We start from the raw sequence: 24,917 nt of genomic DNA, 5'->3' as shown, positions 1-24,917 counted from the left end.
GGTAAGCCTTAGATCTCAGCAAAATTGGCGCAAGAATCTCAACAGTCCTCTTTTTAAAACAAACAAAATATAAAACTATAGAAGAACACACCCCGGACTTCGTGTTTTCTATCTATCCGACTTCAATTATGGTTTGATGGGGTATTAGCTATGAAGGAATGACTGAGCCATACTTTTGTGAAAAAGGCATCAATAGAACGGAACAAGTGCATAAAGATACCATTCTTGAGAAGGCAGTGAAGCCCCCTTAATAACATCATGTTCAATAAACAAGAACGATCCTTCAAGGAAGACTCGGCGCCGGGTCATAAAGCTCGGTCTACGCAGTTTTGGCTGGAAACGAATGTTTCGGACTTCGTCAGAGCTGAAGACTGGCCGTCGTCTAGTCCCAATCTTTATCCGCTGGATTATGATTTATGGTAAGTTTAGAGAGTATGGCTTGCTCTCAACGCCATTATATTTTGGAGTCCCTAAAACAATCCGTACGATTGGCAGTGAAGAATTTTCTTAGCAAACAGTGCGTGCTTATATTGATAACTGGCCTCAATGTTTAAAGGACTGTATTGCAGCCAATAGAGACCACTTCGAATAAGCTTTTTACATTTTAAATTGTTTTATATTTATGTATTAAACTAACACACTGTAAAAGTAATAAATGTTATTTGCAATATATTTTTTTTTCTGTGTTTCAGTTTTTATGGCAGGACTAGGTATGTTTTTTCCAAGAGAGTCGACTGTCTAAATAATCTCTTAAATATTGTTTAATATTAAAATTTGCCCATCTACAGCACTTCCCACAGACCACCTGTTTCTATAAAGTTTAAATTGCCCTTTGAAGGAGGCTTTAATGAATTCCGTAGAGAGGTTAATAATATTCTTGGGGAGAATCAACTCCGTGGAGTGTTCATGTACTTCCATACTGGCTGCTTTTAGTGTGGATCCCACTGCATTCGCTTAGGAGGTGACGTCTTTTCCCAGAATCTACAAGTGACGAAATCTGTTTGTTATTCTGCAGTGGCGACCAATTGTTCTGTTTATCACGCTTATTTGGTATTTGTTTAAAGACTGTATCTTCTCGAAGTAACTTTTATAAAACCTTTAATTAGTGTCTCTGAATGTCTTCGGCCCTTGGTGATCACTCAGTGATGTTTGCTCTGGTTCCTGGCTAATAATTATCAAGATGTTATTTTCTGGTACTATCGGTAATATATGAAACAGACAGACTACTGCCGGTACGGTCGCGGTATGCTAAGAATAACAATGTCAGAGCTGTTCCGTCTAGCACATTCGTATAACTATGTCGATTAGTAACGGAACCGTAGCGATGGGGCATCAAGCCACAATGAAGCCAAAAAACCGGTTCACGGCATTAATTGACCGACACGCGGACAAGCAGGGATCCCCGAGCTCGCAAACGGAACGGCCAATGGCCAGAGAGCAGTCCGCGAGTGGCCGTCGACAGAGACGCGCCTATTTTAGTAGTAACATGTGCAATAAATATTAAATCAATCATGACTCCGGCGTACGTAGTGTCTGCGATAGTGGCATCCTACATGTGTATCGTGCAAGGACGTGAGTTTCAAATCCTGTTGTTAGTTAACATTACCTACGCATATAATAATACGAATGTCTGTTAGCAACTTGACAAAAACAGCTTTTTATGGACTGCATAATATAAATGTTTAAATCTCGACAGTTTTTCCGTTTATCCGGGTTGTGTTCCAAACACCTGAACATATTTTTGACATATTCACTGGCAGATTGTTCTTGTTATAAGAAGGTAGACGGTTTTTATTTAATAAAAAAATATTTCAGCGCTTAAAATATATATCCCCAATCAAAGTTCTTTGTAATGTAATGTAAATAAAATTTTTGCAGAAATGTTGCGGTCGACCGCTCCTCTAATAATAATAATAATAATATATTCTTAAATAATTGAGCAGTTCGCAAGATTGAAGTAAATACAAATCATATAAATCTAGATCTAAGGTATCATGAACTAAAAAAGATTTCGGGTATTTTACAAGGGAAAGGGAGGAAACAAAGCTTAAAGCATGGCACAGTCAATTAAGGAATTTAAGTTTCCTAAGTTGAACTATTAAAACAACAATACTCAACTTTGTTGTTAATGACGGTTTTGAGGAAAACGTTGCGTATATTCATGTAATAAACTAAAGATAATTAATATACTTATTTAAGAATAATATTCTAATCGACATGCGATTTTATGTATCGAACATGCTTGTGTGTGGAGCAGCACTTGCTCCAGGTAAAACTTACTTGTAATTGTTGTTATTAATAATAGTTAGTGATAAAAACAGATACATTCGGAATACCCAGTAGTAATTACCCACATTGGAGATAGCTTGTGTTGACGTAGTAAAGGCGATAACAATAATTATCCAAAACATTATACTGTGAAGCGACACAGTTATAAGATAAATGTATAGTTTAAGTAGCGCCCAAGACTAATCGCGTACATTTCGGCGTGTTTCGTTACTTTTTTCATTAGCCCATTGGAAAGTACTTGTAGCCGATTGTGACTGTATATAGATATTGTGTCTGGAAATTAATTTTAAGCTATATTAATACACTTTATAATTAAGCGGTAGAAGTATTAAAAATTACATCAAAAAGAATTGTAAAGGAATAAATTTTGAGGAAATAATGCCCTATAGGCCTTTCATTTTGTACAAACTACCATAAGGCGTTGACTATGATAATGCATTGAGGTCAAACCTCTGTGGTTTTTACAATGTATATTATTTGTTCATATTTTGTATTCAATTATGTATTTCGGTTATATATTTTTAATATAAATAAATTAGAAAAAAAATTAAACAATCTCTTAAAACTACACACAACCGACTAAAATACTAAAAACTATATTTTTACCTTCTCTAACATGTGTAAATAAATGTAAATGTAATGTGTATATAATGTATTTTTATATTTATTATATAATTATGTAAATATTCTTAGACAGGCAGCCTAATGTCGCACTCTTACTCTTCCAATACCAAACAAAATTACTTGATGGTCATTTGTCAGAATATCTTCTTTAAAGGCGGGGATACACATGCCATTAAATCGGGAAAGTAGCTGGCATAATACCATCGCGTATACGCAGTCTGAATGTGTCTTAAATGGATAACAGTCGAAGTGAATTCAACAAAACCGAGTAAGTTACTCGCATGCCCGTAGCGGTCGCATCTGTTCACATGTGCCAGTTTGGCAACCCCCCACGTGCCCTCCCTCAACCATGTATGCCAGCGTATAGTGTAAATACATTACAGTAGCTGGCACGTGCAAGTAACTGTTATTGCTAGTGTGCAAGCTACGGGCATGTGTATCCCCAGCTTAACTCCATATCGCTCGCTCCATCTATTCAAATTCAAATATATATATTTTTATTCAAAATAGGATGACAAAACTTATTGAAAGTCAAAAACTACCATCCATTTCAAAGGAAATGCCTCAGACCTGAGAAAAATACAATGCAACTAACTCTGTTTTTTTTTTTCATCAAAAAAATATGTTTACAAACTAATATTGTACAAATAAACTTATTATTTAATAGCCTGAGGGCGGTCGCTCCATTCCCAATCTGTGGTATCATTTAGAAAGTCATTTATGGTATAACGTTTATTAATAACTCTTTTGTATATAACGTTTTTTAATAACTTTTTTGAATAAATTAATACTTTTGTTCGCCCCACAAAAGACTTCCTAACTCGCCTTAGCCGAGTAGTAGGCATTATAATTCCGATATTATCTTTCAATATAATGGTGCACCAACAATTTATCTACGACTGTCGGAGTTGGAATTCCAATATTTTAAAAGCGAGAGCGAATCGCGAGGCCAATTAATATAACATTAACAACATGTTAATTGCATTGTTAAGGAATTATAAAACGCATGATGAAAGAAGGCGAACGATTAGCTTGTTCAGGTGTAAAATTACATGCTCGATTGTTGTATTGGCCATGGAATTACTGGCCGGTTCACTGTTCCGAAGATCTTTTAGACGTGGTCCACCCGCCAAATTAGAACATGGGATATTGTTGTTTTAACAGTGGGAGGCTCCTTTGCACAGGAAGCCGGCTAGATTAGCACAACGGCGCCTATTTCTGCCGTGAAGCAGTAATGTGTAAATATTACTGTGTTTCGGTCTGAAGTGCGCCGTAGCTAGTGAAATTACTGGGCAAATGAGACTAAACATCTTATGTCTCAAGGTGACGAGCGCAATTGTAGTGCCACTCAGATTTTTTGGGTTTTTCAAGAATCCTGAGCGGCACTGCATTGTAATGGGCAGGGCGTTACAATAACCATCTGCTGGACATTCTGCTCGTTTCGTCCTTTAGTTTTATGAAAAATAAAACTTTTTAAGGGATTTTTTTAAGTAATAAGAAAGTATGTGTGAGTTGTTCTAAAGAGGTCAAGAGATGCGTTTGCCTCTGGCGTGGTCTTATCTAATTTTGAAAGGAAAACCTGAAACAATTATGGAATAAACTGCCTTGCGCTGTGTTTCCAGAACAATATCGCATGGTTCCTTCTAAAAAAGCCAGTACACTTATCTACAAGCACCGCTCGCCTCTCGCAGTGATCTATTACCACCAGCGGGTGACCTGTTGTCTCCCTCCATTAAAACTGCGAATGGGCCACTCGTTGTAAGCTAGATTAAGAACTGGTATTTATTTCAGTCTAATCATGTCAAATAATTAATCAGCAGCATGCAGGCTCCCACATTTGAAGCAGGGGATGAAGCAATATCTACTGAACAAACTACGCCATAGAGAGAACAGTCTCGACATAGGTATTATATATAAAACTGATCTTTGTGCACCAATCGCAGTAATATGGTTGACACTTGAGCACGATGCACAAATCCTCGTGAGATTTCTCTCCCTACCTACTCATTAAAAATGTTTTTACAAGTCAATAATTATTTTGAATACACAAATAAAATTTGAAAAACAAAATTTTATGAACGATGCGGGACTCGATCCCACGACCTCCGGCGTTCCGTGCCGGTGCTCTAACCAACTGAGCCTTTGCTTTCTTCAACTCTCAGGTTGTGGCTCCACCTACAGGATCTACTTAACCGTTGATAACCTGCTCAACCCCAATATTTGCATATTAGGAAATTGACTTGAGATGTCGCTCTTGTAAATCTTTTTTTTTGTGTTTGATGTTGAGTCAACAGTTTTGTTGTCATATGCAAATATATCGTATTGAGATTACGTTTGCGACGTTCACAGCCCACCGGGTGTTATCGCCACGTTAACCGTCCGATATTACATCGTTCATAAATCTTGGTGTATTCCTTCAACTTTATCGTTGAAACGTTATCACGGGGGACACAAAGTCCATGAATTTTAAATAGTTTATTGCAACACACAGTAAAAAAAGGAAAAAGATGAAAACAGTAAAATAATCATATTACATAACATTAATTTCGGACTTTGCTATCAAAACTTTTACCAGTGGGAGGCTACTTTGCACAGGATGCCGGCTAGATTATGGATACCACAACGGCGCCTATTTCTGCCTTGAAGCAGTAATGTGTAAACATTATTTTGTTTCGAGCTGAAGAGCGCCGTAGCTAGTGAAATTTCTGGGCAAATGAGACTTAATACCTTGTCTCAAGGTGACGAGCGTAATTGTAGAGCCGCTCATAATTTTTGGGGTTTTTCAAGAATCCTGAGCGGCACTGCATTGTAATGGGCAGCGCGTATAAATTACCATCAGCTGAACGTGCTGCTCGCCTCGTCCCTTATTTTCATAAAAAAAAACGGGACATACAACTTATATATTATATCTCAAGGTGATGGGCGCATGTCTATGAGAGAGAAATTCACGATGCATGCATGATTTTTTAATTAAGAGCGTTATCTCGACATCAAACGTTTAAGTTTGGCGAGTACAATTTATTCAGCACTAACTTTGTATACTGTTTTATAAATAAATAAATTCACAGGTTTATCACAATGGGTGCATGCCACTTCCTGATTTATAAATTTATTAAGTTTTGAGTTTAGTTTGTTAGATATACGATACGATATATATTTAAATATTATAATAATTTTTTCACGCATTACTGCCAAAATAGCTTGCACGGAAAAAAAAATCTAGGAAGTTCATAATATCAGTGTTAGGAAAATACGTCCTAACGTTTATTGAGAACATTCCTTTTTGCGAATCGCGCTGCTGCCATGTCCAGGGTTTCAACCGCAAAACTATTGCGTTTCTTAGAATCGCTATGCACACCAGAAGAAAAAGCCCTCTCGGCATCCAGTAGGTGGTAAACCTTGTAAAGCATCATATGCAAGTATATTTCCCCATTGAACCCCCAAAATCACAGGGGGTCATTTCTTTTCATATAAATGGATCTATTGAATTAGCCTTCAATGGAGATGGGCAAACTATGTTAGATGCTGATTATAGAAGCTAACTCCAACTCCTGCTGCAATGTTAGATCTGATGACGAAACCGCTTCACTACCGTTGCCCATTCCAATTACAGCATCTTCCCAAACCATAACAGCAAGAGGTAGGTCGTCATCATTCAAATCTTGTCTTGAACAACTGAACTGCATTCTCATGACAAACTCTTTGATAGATGTTAGTAGATAATGTGATTCATCATCACACAACGCTTGCAGGGATTTTGAAGATAGATGAAGAGTACAGTTATTGCACTGTTCGCACACAAGTATAGCCAGTGTGCGAACTGAGAGCAATCGCGCCCAAGAATGGTCATGAGTATGATTCTCTGTAATCCCGCAAATCCCGCGGATCCAGCACTCGTAATACCGCATTTTATTGTTTTGTTTCATTTCATCTCGGTATTCCGAGAACACGTAATACCGAGATGGGAAGCCCTAATTACGATTGCTCACTAATTGAGTCAAACATTATTTAGTAAGTATTAATGAGGATAAACAAAAGTTTCAAATAGGGCTATATATTTGATTTAAGATATAAATAAACATACAAATATGTAAACAGAATATAACACTATAATTAGCTACGACAAGAAATGTGTAAACAACCTTTAAATTTGGGATGTGTCCGTTTGACCTGCGTTGACCTTTCATCGGTACCAAACCTGATGTTATATTAACATTTTATTAATTTATTTGGTTATCCTTATATCCGAAAATCCGCCATGTTATACTGCATAATTATAACGTAATTTTTATCAAATAGAAGGTCTCAAAGTCAAATATTGTAAATTAGTTACTTATAGTAATTAGTTAACTAAATAATTAGAAATATTAACGTACACATCAGCAAAATATGACTTGTCCAAATTGGTAATTAACAAAGGCGTCAATGAAAGTAAAACTTTAATATAATAAATATATCATATACACAATAGGTGTGTAACTTATATAATACCCAAAAAGGGCAAATACAATTTGAGACATAAAGCAATAAAGTTGACCAGTGGGAGGCTCCTTTGCACCGGCTAAATTATGGGTACCACAACGGCGCCTATTTTGGCCGTAAAAGTAGTGTAAGCTATATTGTGTTTCAGTCTGAAGGGCGCCGCAGCTAGTGAAATAACTGGGCAAATGAGACTTAACATCGCATGTCTCAAGGTGACGAGCGCAATTGTAGTGCCGTAAAGAATTTTTGGATTTTAATGAATCCAGGGCGACACTGCATTGTAATGGGCAGGGCGTCAATTACCATCAGCTGAACGTCTTGATTGTCTCGTCCCTTATTGTCTTAAAAAAGTCCTTTTAATAGGCTGGCCAAAACGGTACCGCATTGTGTTATTGTTTGAGGGTAGTCTTTTTGCACGCTTTAAATCTGCACTGTATTTGAGTTTGCAATCGATAATTACTAAACTAGCACTTTGTTTTGCCCGAAGCACTTTATTATATTGCGATTGTTTTTCAATTATGAATATAAGTTCTATATAATTATCAATAATTTTATCAAATTTAGTATGTCATGAGGTATCGAAATCTGCTGTTGCAGCAACCTGGGTTGCCATCATTTAAAATATTCAATAGTTAAGTTACATACAAACAATGTGTAAGCCAAAGTCTAAAGTCTTTAAAAACCCTCTCTGCTTTTTATTTGTTAAATTCATATTTGATTAATAATGTAGCTTTACTTTACTCGCCAGTTTAGCACTTTGTCTCACTGACTGTCCGATTATTTTGCTCCCCTTGGTGAACAACATACTATTCCAGAGTCTACGTGCAACACACCCAGCGGCGCGATCGGGGAATGCATCGGGATATACAACTGCGAATCACTACTGGCAGTGCTCCAAAATGCCAACAGGACCCCACAGGATACACAGCTCTTGAGAAAGTCACAGTGCGGCTACGTGGGTGACGAACCACAGGTGACTGTTTTAATCTTTTGATAGCGATGTCACACACAGGTTTTCAAGAACCCGTAACAGCACTGCATTGTAATGGGCAGGCCGTATCAATTAGGTAACGTCAGCTTTTATGAGAAATTCATATTTTATTATGAAAATAAGGGACGAGACGAGCAGGACATTGAGCTGATGGTAATTGATACGCTCTACCCATTACAATGCACCCCAAAAATTCTGAGCGGCACTACAACTGCGCTCGTCACCTTGAGACATAAGAGGTTAAGTCTCATTTGCCCAGTAATTTCGCTAGCTACGGCGCCCTTCAGACCGAAACACAGTTATGCTTACACATTACTGCTTCACGGCAGAAATAGGCGCCTGTGTGGTACCCATAATGTAGCCGGCATTCTGTGCAAAGGATCCTCTCACTGGTAAACATCAGGTGAATTTCTCATAAAAGAACTATTTAATTATTTTAATTTCAAACGAGCGTGTGGGGCATTTGTGGGTAAGCGATCACCACTGCATAGACTCTCTTACCAGAGGAATCACAGGAACGTTGCAGGGGGTTAATTTGTGAAGGTGTCAAACACTGCATCAGGAAGCTTCTTAAACTGTTTGGATATATCCATTTTACTGTTTCTCCGTTTCTATAGAGATTATATTTATTATTCCAGGTATGCTGTCCCAAAAAGACACAACTATTAGATCGGCGATGCCTCACTCTAGGTGGTACAGAAGGCACCTGCATAGGTCTCTACTCCTGCCCCCAGTTAACCAAACTGCTGCAGCCACCCGTACCAAAACAGAACATGCTTCATGTCCAAAATTCACGGTGAGCAAGCGATTTTATAAATTAATGATCTAAAGTCAGACCGAAATGTCAATTATCCGGTTTTAGTGGAATTTACATACGCTTAGCAGAAAAACAAAATTTATTTGTATAAATTACGCAAGTCATACTAATCAATACGTATTATTGTTTGTTTTTCCTCTAAACTATCTTACAATTTATACACACCACACAACACCAGAGGAATCACAGAAGCGTAAGGTGTACGCGCCTTATTTAAAGGTACCCCCATTCGAATCGTCCCGGAAACATTTCACAAGGAAGCTCATTCGATAGCTTTGCAGTACGTTGAAGAAAGCTCTTTGAAAACCGCACCGCCACACATTCAGATGGTGGGGATGATATCCTAATTTGTGGCGTGTCGTGCGAAGGTGGAATTCGGCGGCAGGAATCTGGTGAAACAGCTCTTTGGAACACTCCCCGTAATAAATGCGATAGAGGACACACAGTGATGTCTCTACATAACATAATCAATTGTTACCCTGCCATGTATCTACATTCAATACAAATGTACATAAAAAGAAGACAAATGATACACGAAGTCTGTTGAAAAATAATAAACACAAACTACATATAGGTACAAATGATTCGTTTATTAAAGGTTAAATAATAAATGCTATATTTGGCATTGTGTATCACTTAGAAATATTTCTATATGTGTATTTTTGCAAACACTATAATAATAAGTAAGAAGTAGCAAAGGGTACCAATGTTTTGAAAGCTTCCGTTACTAGGCTTCCGTACTCACGTCAAAATAGCTATAAGAATAAGAATGCCAGAGATAAGACTACAAGTTGAAAAGTTTTATCAGCCGATTGTTCAATGAGTTGATTGTGTCATTTCGTAACTCGACAGCTGCAACAATATTGTCATCCAACGTATAAAGAACTCATGTATTCGATAAATCATTATTGTCATTTGTAAATATTTTAGTAACTGAATCTTCAATTCACTTAGATGCGTTTTCATGCAACAAGCGGTCAATAACTGATTTTTCTATAATATTTAAATTTTTGTTAATACAATCAGAATTTCCAGTAAATGCGTCAAAATTTGTTTGTTCAAGGCGTATAATCCAAATACTAAGCTTTTTGATACAGGCATTGACTTTATCTGCCATAAGTAAAATATTTTTGTTAAGGCCTTGTAAACTCCTATTTAAGTCATTAGATGTGAACATGAATATGTCACTCAAGTAAGCCAATAGTAATAAAGATTACTATTTGTCTTGTAAAAATTCTTAAAATGGAACTAATTGTATCTGTAAAAAAGATTGTCAATTCATCTTGTAGAAAAAGCATTGTAAGAACTTGCCTACGCGACAATCATCTCACTTCAGCATGGAAAAGCAGTGAATAGTGCTTTCTTTTAAATTAACAATTTTAACAGCTTGTGATGATAAAACATTTTGTAAATACTTCGGCATCATTTTTGTGGTGAGCGCATGTCTGTGAGGAAACCAGTGCATACATTCCATATGCATAATATTGTTTAATTTTAATATCACGCCACTGTTCTTTCCCATTATCGCCTTCCCGCCATCTGTCCATTCAGCAATGCATTTATACCAGTCCAAGCTTTCGTTTTGTGTTCTTTCAATAAATGCGTTTAAAAGTACTTCGCCTGTTGCTCCACCAGGAACTGATTTAGCTAAAACATAATATTTTCTCTAACACACTTCTCACATTCATATCGAACAAAATATAAAAATTGCACCACGTTCGATATGCCTGTTGACTCGTCAAAATGTGCAATTCATTATCACTTAATTTAACTTTTTCAATTATTTGGTTGTGAATATCTACAGCCATTTCATTAATACACCTTTTCTATTGTATCATTTGAAAGGGGTATTGTTTATAATTTTTTAGCTTCTTCCGGACATATCAATATATACATAGACCATATCAATGGTAGCAGGTAAAATGAGTCTTTCCACAATTGTATGGGGCGCAGTGCTAATAAGAATGATGCATGAAGTGATGTGTGCATGACGGCTAGATTTTTAAAGCAATTTGTTAATTTTTAATACAAATGGCATACGGTCGATGAATTAATATTAATCTAACTTGCTGCCTTGTAAAGACGGGTGTCTGGTTTTCACATGCCGTAGTAATTTTGAAGTGCAGCTTTCCACAGACAACACTTTTGAAAACAAACAACACATCGTGGTTTGTCATCATTTTACTTCACTTTTAGGATTTTTCGTGGGTTGCCACATAAGAATGGTTGAGAAACAATGTCAAAAATATACTAAAGTAAAGTTTCAAAAAATTTAAGATTTTATTATACATGTATCTAGATTGCTTGATGACAATTAATGTACTATGGCACATTGTCTTTCAGATGTGAGAGTCCAGATCAATACAGCGTCTGCTGCGGGTCGGAGCCCGACGTGGCACCAGCCCCCAAGCCGAGCCGTGCTTGCACCGCCTCGGTAGCACCACCCGATCCCCGCTCCGAATGTTGCGGCTTGGACGGCAGTGGAGGCAATCGGATTTTCGGTAAAACAAATTCTGCCTTGAATTTACACACACAATATAAGCGGCGGTCACAATATTTCGGAACGAAGGCTTGGCAGTTAGTCTGAATATAGTGAGGCCCTTGATCGAACATGGCACGAGGGTCTTCTCTGGGAACAACCATTGTATATGCCTAACTATATGTATTTTATTGGATAACACTGCTTCATCACTGGGTACAGCATAGTCTTATAAAAAAGGAATACTAACTTTATAGCTTCGATTACAGGCTTGCTTACCCGAAGGCCGTAAATAATCTTAATGTTATCGACAGGACTGATACTAACCGGTAAAAACTGTCAATTATATCCAATCAAGAAGCCCCATCTTGAAGGCAGACCGCTAGGACTACTGTATTGACGAGATACTAGATATTTTCAAAAATTTCAAACCTATTTCTGTTACCCTCTAGGTGGAAATGTAACCGCCATCGACCAATATCCTTGGCTGACGCTGATAGAATATAAATCAGTTAGAGACAACAGAATCAGGCTCTTGTGCGGCGGCGCTCTCATTAGCGGGAGGTACGTGCTGACGGCCGGCCATTGCGTCGCTGGACCCGTGCTCAATGTGGGAACACCGTGAGTATCATTATAGAAAACAACTGGGTGCGTACTCCGGAAGGCATCTCAATACATATTCCGAATGGTTTTCAATGGGTTTCACCCTACTATTTTTTTTTTCATTTTGTATCAAATTTCAAAGGCTTTAGTACTGGTCTCGAAGAGGAATCTGGCCAAACAATAATGCAATTTAAAAACAATCTAAACCTGCATCTAGCGTGATAAAGTATAACTCATATGTTGCCCCGACCTCTTGTTAATGGTCATACAAAATTTGAATTAGGGGAGACTGCTATCTATCAAGTATAAACTTTACAAACTAATAAGTATGGTAATACCATTGAATTTAAGGAGCAACGTGAGACTGGGCGAATACGATGTTTCGCATGATGGTCCAGACTGCGTGGATGCGGACGGTGGCGGGACTGACTGCACGGATGGAGCTATGGTGATAGCCATCGAGAAAGTGATACCTCATCAGCTCTACGACCCCAACGCCAAGCTCAGAAGGAACGACATAGCATTGCTACGACTTGCCGAAATGGCGCCCTACACTGGTAAGATACAAGTTTTATAGAAAGTGACGAAGCTCGTCCCACTTCACATCTTAGCGATAGTGATACGACCTGCAGAATCGGACAGAAGCTCAAGACTCAAGAATATCTAAAATTCTGCTCATCACGGCGATTGTGCTTTTTATCTGGAAGCAGTAAGCTGTCAAGTCTAAGTAGGCCAGTAATTTTGGCCGCTACGGCGTCCTCCAAACCGTTACAGAATTGGTGCTTGTAAATTATTGATAAGCGACAGAAAATGATGATGATGCCATTTGTCCGGCATCCAGTACAACTCCCACCAGTATTAACTGCTACAACGTTCAAAATAGCACCTATCTCTCAGAGAGAGAGGTAAGCAGTGATTAAGGATAATCAACAGCTGCGGTTATATACGCTGGCTGTTTGTCGCATAGCACATTAGTTTTGAGTTGGCAAACTTTCAGTAAATCCCCAATCTTATGTAAATGTACCTTTCCTTTCTCAACACCTTCTTAATAACTTTTCAAATCAGCAAACTGCCCAATAACCTTAACCAAAATCTTAACACGGAATGAAAAACGTTGAATGCTTAAAACCATACTATAGAACAGCAAATTTAATCTAAACGATGTTGATAATATGCAATACAACTATGTTTTTGTTCATTATTCACAATGAAGTAACAATTGCGTATATATTACTCTTGTATATTTGGTTCTGACTGATCGCGCCCCCTTCGTCCACTAGAGCCGCCTTTACACGAACAAACGCTACATAGCCGAGCGTGACATATCAGTCTCTTTAATACCAATAAATTAAAGTGCTCTGCGCGGCTAAAGAATTCGCTTCAACAATTATAGTTAATTTTTTATAGAAAGGGCAAACGGGTAAGTGGGCGCTCATGAGCTAAGTAATACCAGAAGTCAAGTTGCCGGAAAATAGTCTAGAAAATATCCTTTGGAGCCCGTAGCGCATCCATTTATTCTTACTTAATTCAATTTGTTGGCATTAAAATTATTGCTCTTAGCAGCTTTTCCTAACGGTATCTTTGTGAATGTTTACAGAATTTATTCGACCGATCTGTCTTCCTTGGTTGGACAATGTAACCAGCCCTCAAAGACTGGAGGTGGCGGGTTGGGGCGCCGTCAGCGACATCCAGAGCTTCAGCAATATCAAACTACACGTCGACTTGCCGCTCGCCAGTAAATCTGTAACTACCCAATCCTATTTCTTTGACTAAACAGATTAGCATTTAGCAAACACATGATCTTTGGGATGTTACCTTTCAGATCCATATCCAGGGTATAAATTAAATGTAATAGGAGGGTAAGAGAATAAGCGAGAGTGCGGATTACCCGTTGGTTAGTGATTACCGCCGACTAAACTTTTGCTTATTTGGGTATACATATTTTCTTGTACCCTACCACTTGCGGGGACTTCTTAGCACAGAATACCATTGTGGCACCTTTTTCTGAAGAGAAGCAGTAATGTGGAAGCTTTATAGTGTTTCGGTTTGAAGAGCGCCGTATCTATTGAAATTACTGGGCTAGAGATACTTAACATCTTATGTCTCACTGAGGTATTTTACTAAGACCGATCTCTATGCGCTTTCATCAAATTTTGTCCGCGAAAGGTTATATGTATTGTCTAGACATATTAAAGCATATCACCGCATTATTGCGACAATGTGGCAGCAGTATAAGAAACTATTTTGAACACTGGCGTCTTGGTTACCATAGCTTCCTATTGTTATGTATTGAGTGTCACTTCGTAAATAAATATAATGAATTAAATACGGACTCGTCGAAAAAATTTGCAGCAACTGTTTTCAGCAATGCACACACACAAAAAAGTGACTAACGAGTGTAAGCTGTCATGCACACTAAAGTAATAAAACTAGCATGTTGTTATGCATTGCTAACAGCCTAAAAGAGCCCTATCTAGATTTAGACATATAAATTATCTAAGATTTTTCCATAAGGCGGCAAGAAATATAACTTTAAAAAGTAAACAAAACTAAGCCGCGTGTCTTGTCTTTAATGGATATAAAAACTGATTTGTAAACTTATTTACTATTTCAGAAATGCGAGCCGTATTACTCGCAACGGGAAGTGCCGCTTTGGAAAGGACAGATATGCGCAGGCGGTGAGAAAGGCAAGGACTCCTGCAAGGGCGACTCCGGCGGGCCTCTGATGAATGAAAACGGCAGGCTCTGGGAGGTGGTGGGCGTCGTCAGCTTCGGGCCAACGCCCTGCGGCATGGAAAACATCCCGGGGGTCTACACTAAAGTGTACGAGTACTTACCCTGGATAAGGACCCAAATAAAGCCGTGATCGAAGTGGTTTTAAAAGGATTGAATGTGATAATGTAATTTTTTGGTTGTTGTATGGTAAATAATTATTAGTTCTACAGTCACATTTTGCTGCCATGCATTGATTTTGTGAAATAAAACGGATAGCAAGGATTATTATTAAACAAATATTAAGATTAATATTTGAATCCTATTATTATGACTTAAATATTATGGACTGCACAAAACTAATGTAAGCGGCCACTCGTGTTAAGCCCTTCATAGATTATACTACCTATAGCATCGCTAAGCGCTATATATTACCATAGCATGTGACCAAAGACAGTAGTACTGTTATGCCGCAATATATAGCGCGATATAAATTTGCTTCAGAGTGGAGTTGTGACGTCATCATCGTCGTTAGAGCTATGTATTAACGCCAAGTCACATTTGCTTACTTTACGGTAAAATAAATTAAAATATAAATAGGCCATTTGTTCAGAACTGTGACCCACCAGCGACCACTAAAGAAACTAATCGGGTGAACGTCTATGGCCAATGGGGCGCATTCCTGAAAAGTATAGGAGTTTTATTTTTCAATGCCATGAGTTATAACGAAACGAGAATTTATAGAAGGAAACGACTTTTTCTATATATTAGGAATTTTCCAACTTGAAGTCTTCCCTGCAGTTTCTCCGGTCCAACCATTTATTAGAATAAGTACCTACTAGATGATGAATAATCTCCAAAAAAAACAAATAAAATAAATAAACACCACATAATGTCATGGACTCTCTCCTACCCTTAGGCAAAGTGAATGTCATAAATTAGGAGCGAATGCGGTGCAAATGAATGTAAAGTTAAAACGAAGTATGCTTTAAAATAATTTTGTATCGCATGCATGTAACAAATTTTGTTAATTAGAATATATCTTTCACCTTTAATATAATAGTTATAAAAAATATGGTAAAACTTAATTTTAATAGGTAGTATTGTTATAGGTTGTATGTATATTATTACTTTCAACTGCAAAAGTACTTAATGTCTTATTATGTAGTAAGTACCATTCAGTTATTTCGTATTTATCGTATATATATATATTTGATATCAGTGGAAACTTTTTTGGTTTTAGAACTACTTTAATATGTTTTATAATTTCATTATTTATAATACTGTTTCTTTTCCTTAAAAAGCTAATAAATAAATAAATAACAATAATATACTTATTACTTGTACAATTTATGTAACATATTTAAATTTAAGTAATTAATGTTCATTATTTGATGTAGTATTATTTTTTTATAAATAACAAAGTATATCTGTCGAATAATTTATAAATAATGTAATCAAATAAATACGTACATCTGAGTTACCATCAATAGATTCCTACAAAAGAAAATACTTTGAATAACTTTTATTACTCATGTTCACTAACAATCAATATTTTTGAACATATATAGCGATAGTGATCGCACTTAAAAAATGTAAGAATTTAAAAGATAATTTGTTTTCTTTTTATCGATATTTCATAAGTGTTTTGTATATAAGCATATATAGTTATATCTTGAATATAGATGTTAAAACTATACTATGTGTAATAAATACAGATTCACTCAATTCGGCCACTAGACAGAGCAAAAATCGCGTGCAGTTATGAAAGAGAGCGCCGTCTCGCTCCTACGACGCATGCGGTCGTACGGATTGTTCCATTGCAAATCGGTACTTGTATTGAGGCGTGTCACGTACACGAAATTAGTTTGTTTTTATGTCACAATACTAAATTGCTACTTATTTAGTGTAATTATTAAAATTAGTACACTTTACTTTAAAAATCAATGCTTATCAACTGTGGTGTAAATGGCTGTGCGTCAACATCTTAAGCAAGTTTTTGAAACAATCCTAGCATATTTTAGCGACTAGACGGCAAGAGCTGGTTATATGTTTATTCAGCGGTAGGACAAAGGAGTTCGCCCACATATTAATACATAGAATTTAAGAGCACACGTCACTTAACTGAGATATTTTATCAACTAACTTCATGCGTTTCGTATCGCATATTGACTCTCATCATTTCTGCCCTAATGCGCCAAAAGAAGTATAACTTAACGGGAATTTATGACATTCATGTGTTTAAAATTATATATTGAACAGATATAAAAGAATGATAATAAAAATTTTGTATCGCATAACTGAGATTTAATTTTAAATTCATGTTGTTACCGACCAGCTTAAATACGAGCTGTGGATAACCGTCATGCATAGCAGACCGAAATTTTTGTAGATTCATTTTTTCAGCTTCCAATATAGCATTTATTTATATTATTTTTAGTTGTAAATAAATAGGATTTAATAATCTTTGATATAGCAAGAAAAAATTATCTATATCATAGGGCAACGAATTTACTCTCCATTCGCTGCTTGTGATTATACTGAACATCAGGGCCGTGCATAAGTATATTTATTTGTTATGTAACTTAACTAACAAGTTAATATATTTAATTTCACATATATAATTATAATATAATATATACATCTATATATATGTACATATTATATTATAATATAATATGATGCAGTTTTAGAGTTTATCATAATCTGCCCAATACTCCTTTGAGTACTTTTCGCTATTTATTCGCCTTAATTGTTATGAGTTGGCAAACGACATTTTATACTTATTTGAGGGAAAATATTGAAAATAAAATCCGATGAAATCACTACAATCTCCAAGCGGCAAACTAACAGGAACACGAGGATTTCCTGGATTTGTATATATAAATTGCGATGCTCGGCCTTCGCGTCCTGTTACTTGACAGAATTTGTTTTTACGCCATCCGACCATGTGTGTCGCAGCTAGCGTGTACCAGCTAGGTTGCTAGAAAATTGGAGTTAGGAGTCGGAAAAAGATTTTGAATTACTTAGGGAAAAATTGCAGCTAGCTAGTATATATCAGTCAATCAATTTAAAACAGATATCTTCAGATACAAACCTTCAGATACAACCAAGTCCGTATTGAGTAATGTTTATTTATTAAAATTATGAGATAAAATTAGTATTGTCAATTGTTTTACCAGTTATATCTATAAAGTCAATAATATATCTACGTTGGCTAATTCTATAAGTTTCAAACTTTCGATTGGTATGTTATTTGTCTCTTGAACGAGCAGTGAAAAGAGAACTAACCTCTAGCATTAGTGGCTGCATCAGCAATCTTCTGGAATGCATCTAGGAAGGCGGCGATCGCAACGAGGGCTGACCTGCGAACAATATTTCAATAAGTCGCAATTTAAAACTCGACCATCAGTTCAGAACAAAAATTTAAGAATTAACATTAATAAGGATTAAGATTTATCTTTAGCAGATGAAAATAACCTCTTTAATCGATTTTAGACTTAATTGTAGTACCACTGGGACTACTTTGCACAGGATGCCGGCTAGATTATGGGTAACACAGCGGCGCCTATTTCTGCCGTGAAGCAGTAATATGTAAACATTATTGTGTTTCGGTCGCCGTAGCTAGTGAAATTACTGGGCAAATGAGACTTAACATCTTATGTGTCAAGGCGACGAGAGCAATTGTAGTGCCGCTCAGAGTTTTTGGGTTTTTTCACGAATCCAGAGCGGCACTGACTTGTAATAGGCAGTGCGTATCAATAACTATCAGCTGAACGTCCTGCTCGTGTCGTCCTATATTTTCATTGAAAATATTAGCTGCTGCCCACGCTTCCATACCACTTTAGAAGTTTTTTTGTAACAAATTTGTCACAATAGGCGAAGAAGATCATTGCCCACTTTGGTTTTACTTGGAAGAAAGTTCATCTAAAATGGCATTTTTGCGAAACACGACATATTCATATAGTGAAGATTTATTTTAAAATTTCTGTATTATTGCAACTTATTTACTTACTTTAGCGCCGAATGCAGCTTTGTAGCCTTCGATATGAATTCCTCCCACATCGGTGCACTGTTCTGTAACAAACAAATTTACATTAATTACTTATTTTGTACAATTTAAAAGGACGTTACTACAAAACACTATCCGGATATAATAATATTTCGAAGAGATTTAGAAAATCTGCTGAGTTTTTAACGCCCATTCTGATCATGTCTGAGGTATATCTTGGGTGGCAGATTTTGACATTAAGTTTAAATAAACTTAACACTTCTCGGTGTTTGTTGATTCTCTTGTGAGAATTATCTACATGTAACTAGTTTGCGCCACACAGAGGACTATACGGGTTGCGTCAGATATTTTACACCTATTTTTACATTATTGCAGCCCATGTTACTCAGCGATAACGTACTACTAGTGAAACATTTTTTAAATAAAAACATTAAAGAATAAAAAGAATGCTGGGTGAGTTTCTTGCGCCGCTTCTTTTGTCTCAGAGCGCCATTTGTTTCCGAAGCGGTAGTAGTATCTAGTATATTAGAAATGACATCAAAAATAATTCTAAAGGAATCAATTCTGAGATAACTAATGGCTTATGCCTTAAAGTCTTGTGTAAATGTTTATAGTATAAGTATAGATGAAGCCAAAGGTCGAACTCATTCAGCGACACGCTCTAACAGGCGACATCAATCCCGGATTACCAATTAGCTTAGTAAGTGACGCTGAGCAGACAGCGCTCGGATACCCGTCCACCTGATCTACTTGGAAGTCATCAATTTACGACTTCCGTATTGCCGATCCTGTGATACATATCTAGACTAACGAACAGATAAAATACATGGACTCAGTAACAGCGCGTTCTCGTATCTCGCGGGCTCATGTGATTCCTCCATTCTTGCATGATAGGGTGGCGGTAATTACTTGCATTCCCTCTTTTGTTCTATTTTAAAATTATAACACAATAAAGACTTTCAATGCATTACCAATTCGAGATTTAATCTTGCCAGTGGAAACAGGTATGATTGCCAAATGACACAATATTGAAATAACTTGATGGACACAAGAATTTCGCATGTTATGATACTTAGACTGAAGCGCCACCTCCACGAATGAAGAGTTAGCCTTTATATCGTCAGATTGTTGGAAATAGTACATTTGACAATTTCCGAAGGCGCACTGATAACGCTAGTTCGTCCTCCTCATCCATAAAAACAGTTTGTAACATTACATCTTACAAGCGTATTGATGTGTGAACGCAAGCTTATATAGTGCCTTCAATAATATTGATAGCAAAGTTTCACACCGTAGCTTTTATGCAGCGAATATAATTTATCTGCTGCGTAATCATTACACATCACATATCCATGAAGTGTTTTATTAATAACAGAGTAGTAAATGTTAACAGGTTTTTCTTGAAAAAAAAATACCAAGTATAGGAGGAACTCTCATATATATCTACGACCTTACAAATAAACTTGGTATAAAGTTATAAGTGATGATAAACAAAGAAAATGCAAAATGTTAACAATATCGTTAACAACACTGTCAATACAATGATAAATCTGAAGTTTTCCGAATGACAAGCTGCCTTGCAAATAAACGCAGGAAACCGAACAAACCATTCGTAAGCAAAATGTCTATTTGTAAACATTTTACATATTCTTCGTTTATGCTTAGTAATAACTTTATGCCAATTTTATTTGTAAGGCCGCTAGAATTTATAACAGAGTGCCTAACGACAGAGAAGCCCGCTCCTCCATTTTTACAATACATTATAACAGTATTAATAAAATTATACAATTTTAATGCTTTTACGTTCGAGGGGACAGTTTGAATTGTAAGTGACAATATTTTTTTGTATAAGAGGTAATAATCGGGTCTCTTGCTCGTTTATCCCCTCTTATATAATCACATGATAGGAAGTGGTGAGACAACCGCCCATTGACATCCGCACAGGGGCGTGTATTGGTTTTCTAGCAGGGTAGGCCTTGTAGATCTAACTAGTCGTGGTAGAGCTATGGAATAAGCAAAGATTACTTACCGTGGGTAACTTACCTTAGTATCTAGCCTAAGGAAGAATTTTATGAATGGGTGTTCAATAGAAGTTTGGTAATAATATAACGGAACCAAATTAAACTTAATTAACTTTAACACCTAGTGTTATATTTATTTAGGTTTATAGCGAGGTAGGCACTGCCTAATTGCCTATATAATATGCACGCCTCTGCATCCACAAGACCAGGGGACAAAAGATACATTGCCGGCCTATAAATTGGGAGTATGCTCTATGCTTGAAGGTCCTTAGTCGTACCGGTTCGGGAATACTGCAGCCAGTAATGGTTGAGCAGCAGATGCAGTTTGTTTCGTCAAAAGAACATAGTTTTAATCACTCGGTTACAACTAATTTATTAAATTAAATGATTTACAATTTTTTAACGTAATAAATTTTATACGAGATGTTCTATGTTTCATTTAATTTATTACATAGGAACTCAGAATGCGTCTTCAATTACACACCTTCTAATTTTCTCCTTTCATGCTAACACGCAGTCGGTAGTGGTTCGAGTCTCATCAGTTATCGAGTTATTAAGTTTGTGGTCTCTACGGTCCCCCCTATATGACTGGAAAAGCTTTTGAGTTACCAGCATAGAGGAGGTTTTAATCACATTAATGGATTTCGATCTGAGTTCGAGAGCCTTAAAACGTATTTATAAACCCATTTTAAAAAAATATATATATATTGTTTTTATTTCAAGTACTACATTTTTAATAACTGTCATCAATCACTCAAATTTATGGATATTAAAAATGATTATGATTACTTTTCCTGTTATATTATTAAGCTTACCATTTAAGAAGGCATCTGTTCTTGTTATTTTATCAAAACGGAACCAAGCAACGCGAAGCATCAGACTCACTCTTGTCTGATTATCCAGTAGTATAACAAACAATCATTAATAGTTGACTACAAGACTGTTACAGACATAAAGTTAGGGTAACGAAAGGGGAAGTACGGTTTCGACTCTAAAGGCTCCATCGAAGCCTTATAAAAGGTCTCGTTCGTCCGACACGCTGTCTACGTATTTAAATGTTTAAAATGCACGGATACGATACGACTTTTATGGAACAGACAACGATCGGGCGGACCTTAATGGTCAGTAATCACCACCACCCAAGCTTCTTTGATCAGCGTACTAACTATCTCACAAACTTCAATAGTTTACCAGTGCCAGGCTTCTTAGCACAGAATACCAGCTAGATGATGGGTACCACAGCGCTGCCTTTTCTGTTTTTCAATCATAAGTGTGGAATCAATATTTATATTTCGGTTTGATATACGCCGTAGCTGGTTAAAATAATGGCCTAGTGAGACCAGAGAAATTACGATACTGTGTACTTGTAGTTCAACGTCTGTCAGCACACTAGCTATCATAGAAAATTTATTTTTACCTGTAAAAATTAGTTTACCTGTGAGTGTAAATATTACTGTGTGTCGGTCTGATGGGCGCCGTAGCTAGTGAAATTACTGGACAAATGAGACTTAACGTGTTATGACTCAAGGTGACGAACGCAATTGTAGTGCCGCTCAGAATTTTTGGGTTTCTCAAGAATCCATTATTTGTATAGTATTAGAAATAAATTATTTATTTTATTTTACAAATTTTACATACATATTGGAGTTTACTTGATTCTAGTTTATTGGTTCAGTAGTAGACATATGAGTTACAAGAGGCTTATGACTGTTTTACAATTACCATAAGGTAACTGAAGTATTTACGATCGTACGAAACCTTTATATTTATAAAATTTATTTATTAACGCGCATATTTTGTTTTGTGTATATTATGGCTAAGGTCCTCGGGCACTGCAACCTTTTCGGATCTATTGTATCTATTTATTTTTTATTTGTATTTGCATCTATACAACAGGATCTCCCACAGATTTACCGCTTTAATGAAGCTTCGAAATGCCATACTTTTATTTTTTATTTTATTTCTTTCCTACTAGAATTAATAGAAAGTTCTCAACCCATAGCTAAGGGGCTAAGGGGCTGAGACAGACTTAGAGTTCTTTGGACATATCGCCAGAAAAGATGTCCACAACCTCGATGGTTACTGGGAAGGCAGACAGACGACGCCCCAGAACTTCGCAGCCCTATAAGATGGTCTGACCAAATCCGTGCATCTCTGAACTATTGTCAAATAGTTGAATCCTCTGAGAAATCAAGACCCTCAGCAATGAGGAATACGACGCGAGGAGGAGGAATAGACTTACAATGTCTAACAACAGTCTGGGTAAGGCTACTTACTCCACAGCAATGATAGACATGAGCGAGAGATCTCACGTCAACAGTTGCTGGGTGCACGATAGGTTTACGAAACAGACATCAAAGAGTGTTTACTGCGCGGGCGCAGGTGATCGCGGAACTGTTATTATATTCGGCGTAGTGAAGCCGCTACGAAGGCATGTGGCTTGTGTTCACATTAGATTTATTATCTATTTTGTATACGTTCACTTTGACGGGTTGGTTGAGCGTCTGCCTATTGAGCAACAGACCACAAGTTCGATCAAAGTTATCGTCTGATTATAAAAATGATATACCTAAAGTCAAATAATAACTGCACTATCAAATTGCATCATTTTCAACTTACACTTAATCTTCTTTTGATAGACTTGTGCATTCAATCAAAATAAATCTATAATTAGTCAAAATAAAATGACAAGGACTGCTAAATAATTGTGTTACTATAACAACGCAACATTAAGAGTTTCGATAACGACGAGAAGGTCGAATTAATTCCGCGAACAAACTAACAGTCCATACAAAATCGTTAGCGACTCGTCTCTTGTTTATTGATGGCCCAATTGATCCCGCCCCGAGGGCAAATCCCCGAAGCTGACTTATCATACAGGATGATTAATATATTGAGGCTGCATACTAAATATTTCGAAATTATTGAACGAAAAACTAAGAAACTTCGCCCGGATAGTGAAAAATTATAGACTAGCTTATGCCCGCGATTTGGTTCGCGATAATTTTGTATCGCGCTAACTCGGGAACTATTACTAAACTCGATGGCCGTCATCAAACTCACAGCAAATGAGCCTTAACATCTTATGTCTCAAGGTGACGAGCGCAATTGTAGTGCCGCTCAGAATTTTTGGATTTTTCAAGAATCCAGAGCGGCACTTTATTGTAATGGGCAGAACGTATCAATTTCCATCAGCTGAACGTCCTACTCGTCTCGTCCCTTATTTTCATAAATGTCAAAGAATAATGATCACAGATTAGTAGATTTTTTCTAAGTATCGTGTAGTAAACCCGAACTAATTTTACCATTCTGATATATTGACGGACATGTTATAGTGAACATAATTTTAATCAGCCCTTCGGAAACCGTGGCTAAAACGTATAGCTTGCAGTATTCACTTTTTATAATAGTTAAGCTCGATGGTCTCAATACAGCTTCCCGAAGAGTAGGTCTCAAAATGAACATGGACAAGACGAAGATCATGTCAAATGTCCAAGTCGCACCTACTCCCATAACAATAATTGGGAACTGTACCCTCGAAATTGTCGACGAGTAAGTCTACCTCGGACAAATAATCCAGTTAGGCAGGTCTAATTTCGAGAAAGAGGTCACTCGTCGAATCCAACTCGGATGGGCAGCGTATGGTAAATTCCATAAAATCTTCTCGTCCCAAATACCACAGTGTCTAAAAACGAAGGTTTTTACCCAGTGTCTGTTGCCAGAGTTCCGCAGGAGAACCAAAGTTACCGACATAGCCCAAATGATTGCGAAACTGAAGTGGAAATGTGCAGGGCACACAGTTCGACGGACAAAAGGCCGTTTGGGCAGTAAAGTCCTCGAATGGCTACCACGTCCCGGAAGACGCAGTGTTGGTAGATGCACAAGAT

At 36.9% G+C, this 24,917-nt stretch overlaps 2 protein-coding genes across 8 annotated transcripts in view; one reads left to right on the top strand and one right to left on the bottom strand.

Annotated features, from left to right (window-relative positions):
- The window catches only part of LOC126973149 (protein MTSS 2), a 195,460-nt gene that overhangs the window by 96,285 nt on the left and 74,258 nt on the right, over positions 1 to 24,917 (bottom strand). For all 6 annotated transcript variants that reach the window (XM_050820298.1, XM_050820300.1, XM_050820302.1 and 3 more), the window contains 2 exons: positions 19,013 to 19,074; positions 18,289 to 18,362 (listed from right to left, as the gene is read on the bottom strand). In XM_050820298.1, the coding sequence (XP_050676255.1) occupies positions 18,289 to 18,362; positions 19,013 to 19,074 (136 nt within the window). The remainder of the gene's footprint in view (positions 1 to 18,288; positions 18,363 to 19,012; positions 19,075 to 24,917) is intronic.
- LOC126973151 (phenoloxidase-activating enzyme-like) lies at positions 1,405 to 15,309 on the top strand. 2 transcript variants are annotated; one of them, XM_050820304.1, is made up of 9 exons: positions 1,435 to 1,572; positions 4,731 to 4,817; positions 8,211 to 8,368; positions 9,025 to 9,182; positions 11,547 to 11,704; positions 12,135 to 12,303; positions 12,637 to 12,842; positions 13,883 to 14,028; positions 14,900 to 15,309. In XM_050820304.1, exons 1-9 carry the CDS (start codon positions 1,512 to 1,514, stop codon positions 15,149 to 15,151), a joined length of 1,395 nt encoding a protein of 464 aa, XP_050676261.1. In that variant the 5' UTR covers positions 1,435 to 1,511; the 3' UTR covers positions 15,152 to 15,309. The 2 variants fall into 2 exon arrangements, with proteins under 2 accessions (XP_050676263.1, XP_050676261.1); XM_050820306.1 differs by lacking the exon at positions 4,731 to 4,817 and having other exon boundaries at positions 1,405 to 1,572.

The sequence above is a fragment of the Leptidea sinapis genome, chromosome 28 (assembly GCF_905404315.1).
Source record: "Leptidea sinapis chromosome 28, ilLepSina1.1, whole genome shotgun sequence".
In the NCBI taxonomy this organism is placed as follows: Eukaryota; Metazoa; Arthropoda; class Insecta; order Lepidoptera; family Pieridae; genus Leptidea; species Leptidea sinapis.
Note: the sequence above shows the minus strand (reverse complement) of the source record. Positions and strands in the feature narration are given on the sequence as shown.

Coding starts and splice junctions, on each gene's coding strand:
- LOC126973151 (XM_050820304.1), top strand. CDS start 1,512: ATGACTCCGGCGTACGTAGTGTCTGCGATAGTGGCATCCTACATGTGT. Junction 1,573..4,730: donor CATGTGTATCGTGCAAGGAC/GTGAGTTTCAAA, acceptor ATAATTAATCAG/CAGCATGCAGGCTCCCACAT. Junction 11,705..12,134: donor TGGAGGCAATCGGATTTTCG/GTAAAACAAATT, acceptor GTTACCCTCTAG/GTGGAAATGTAACCGCCATC.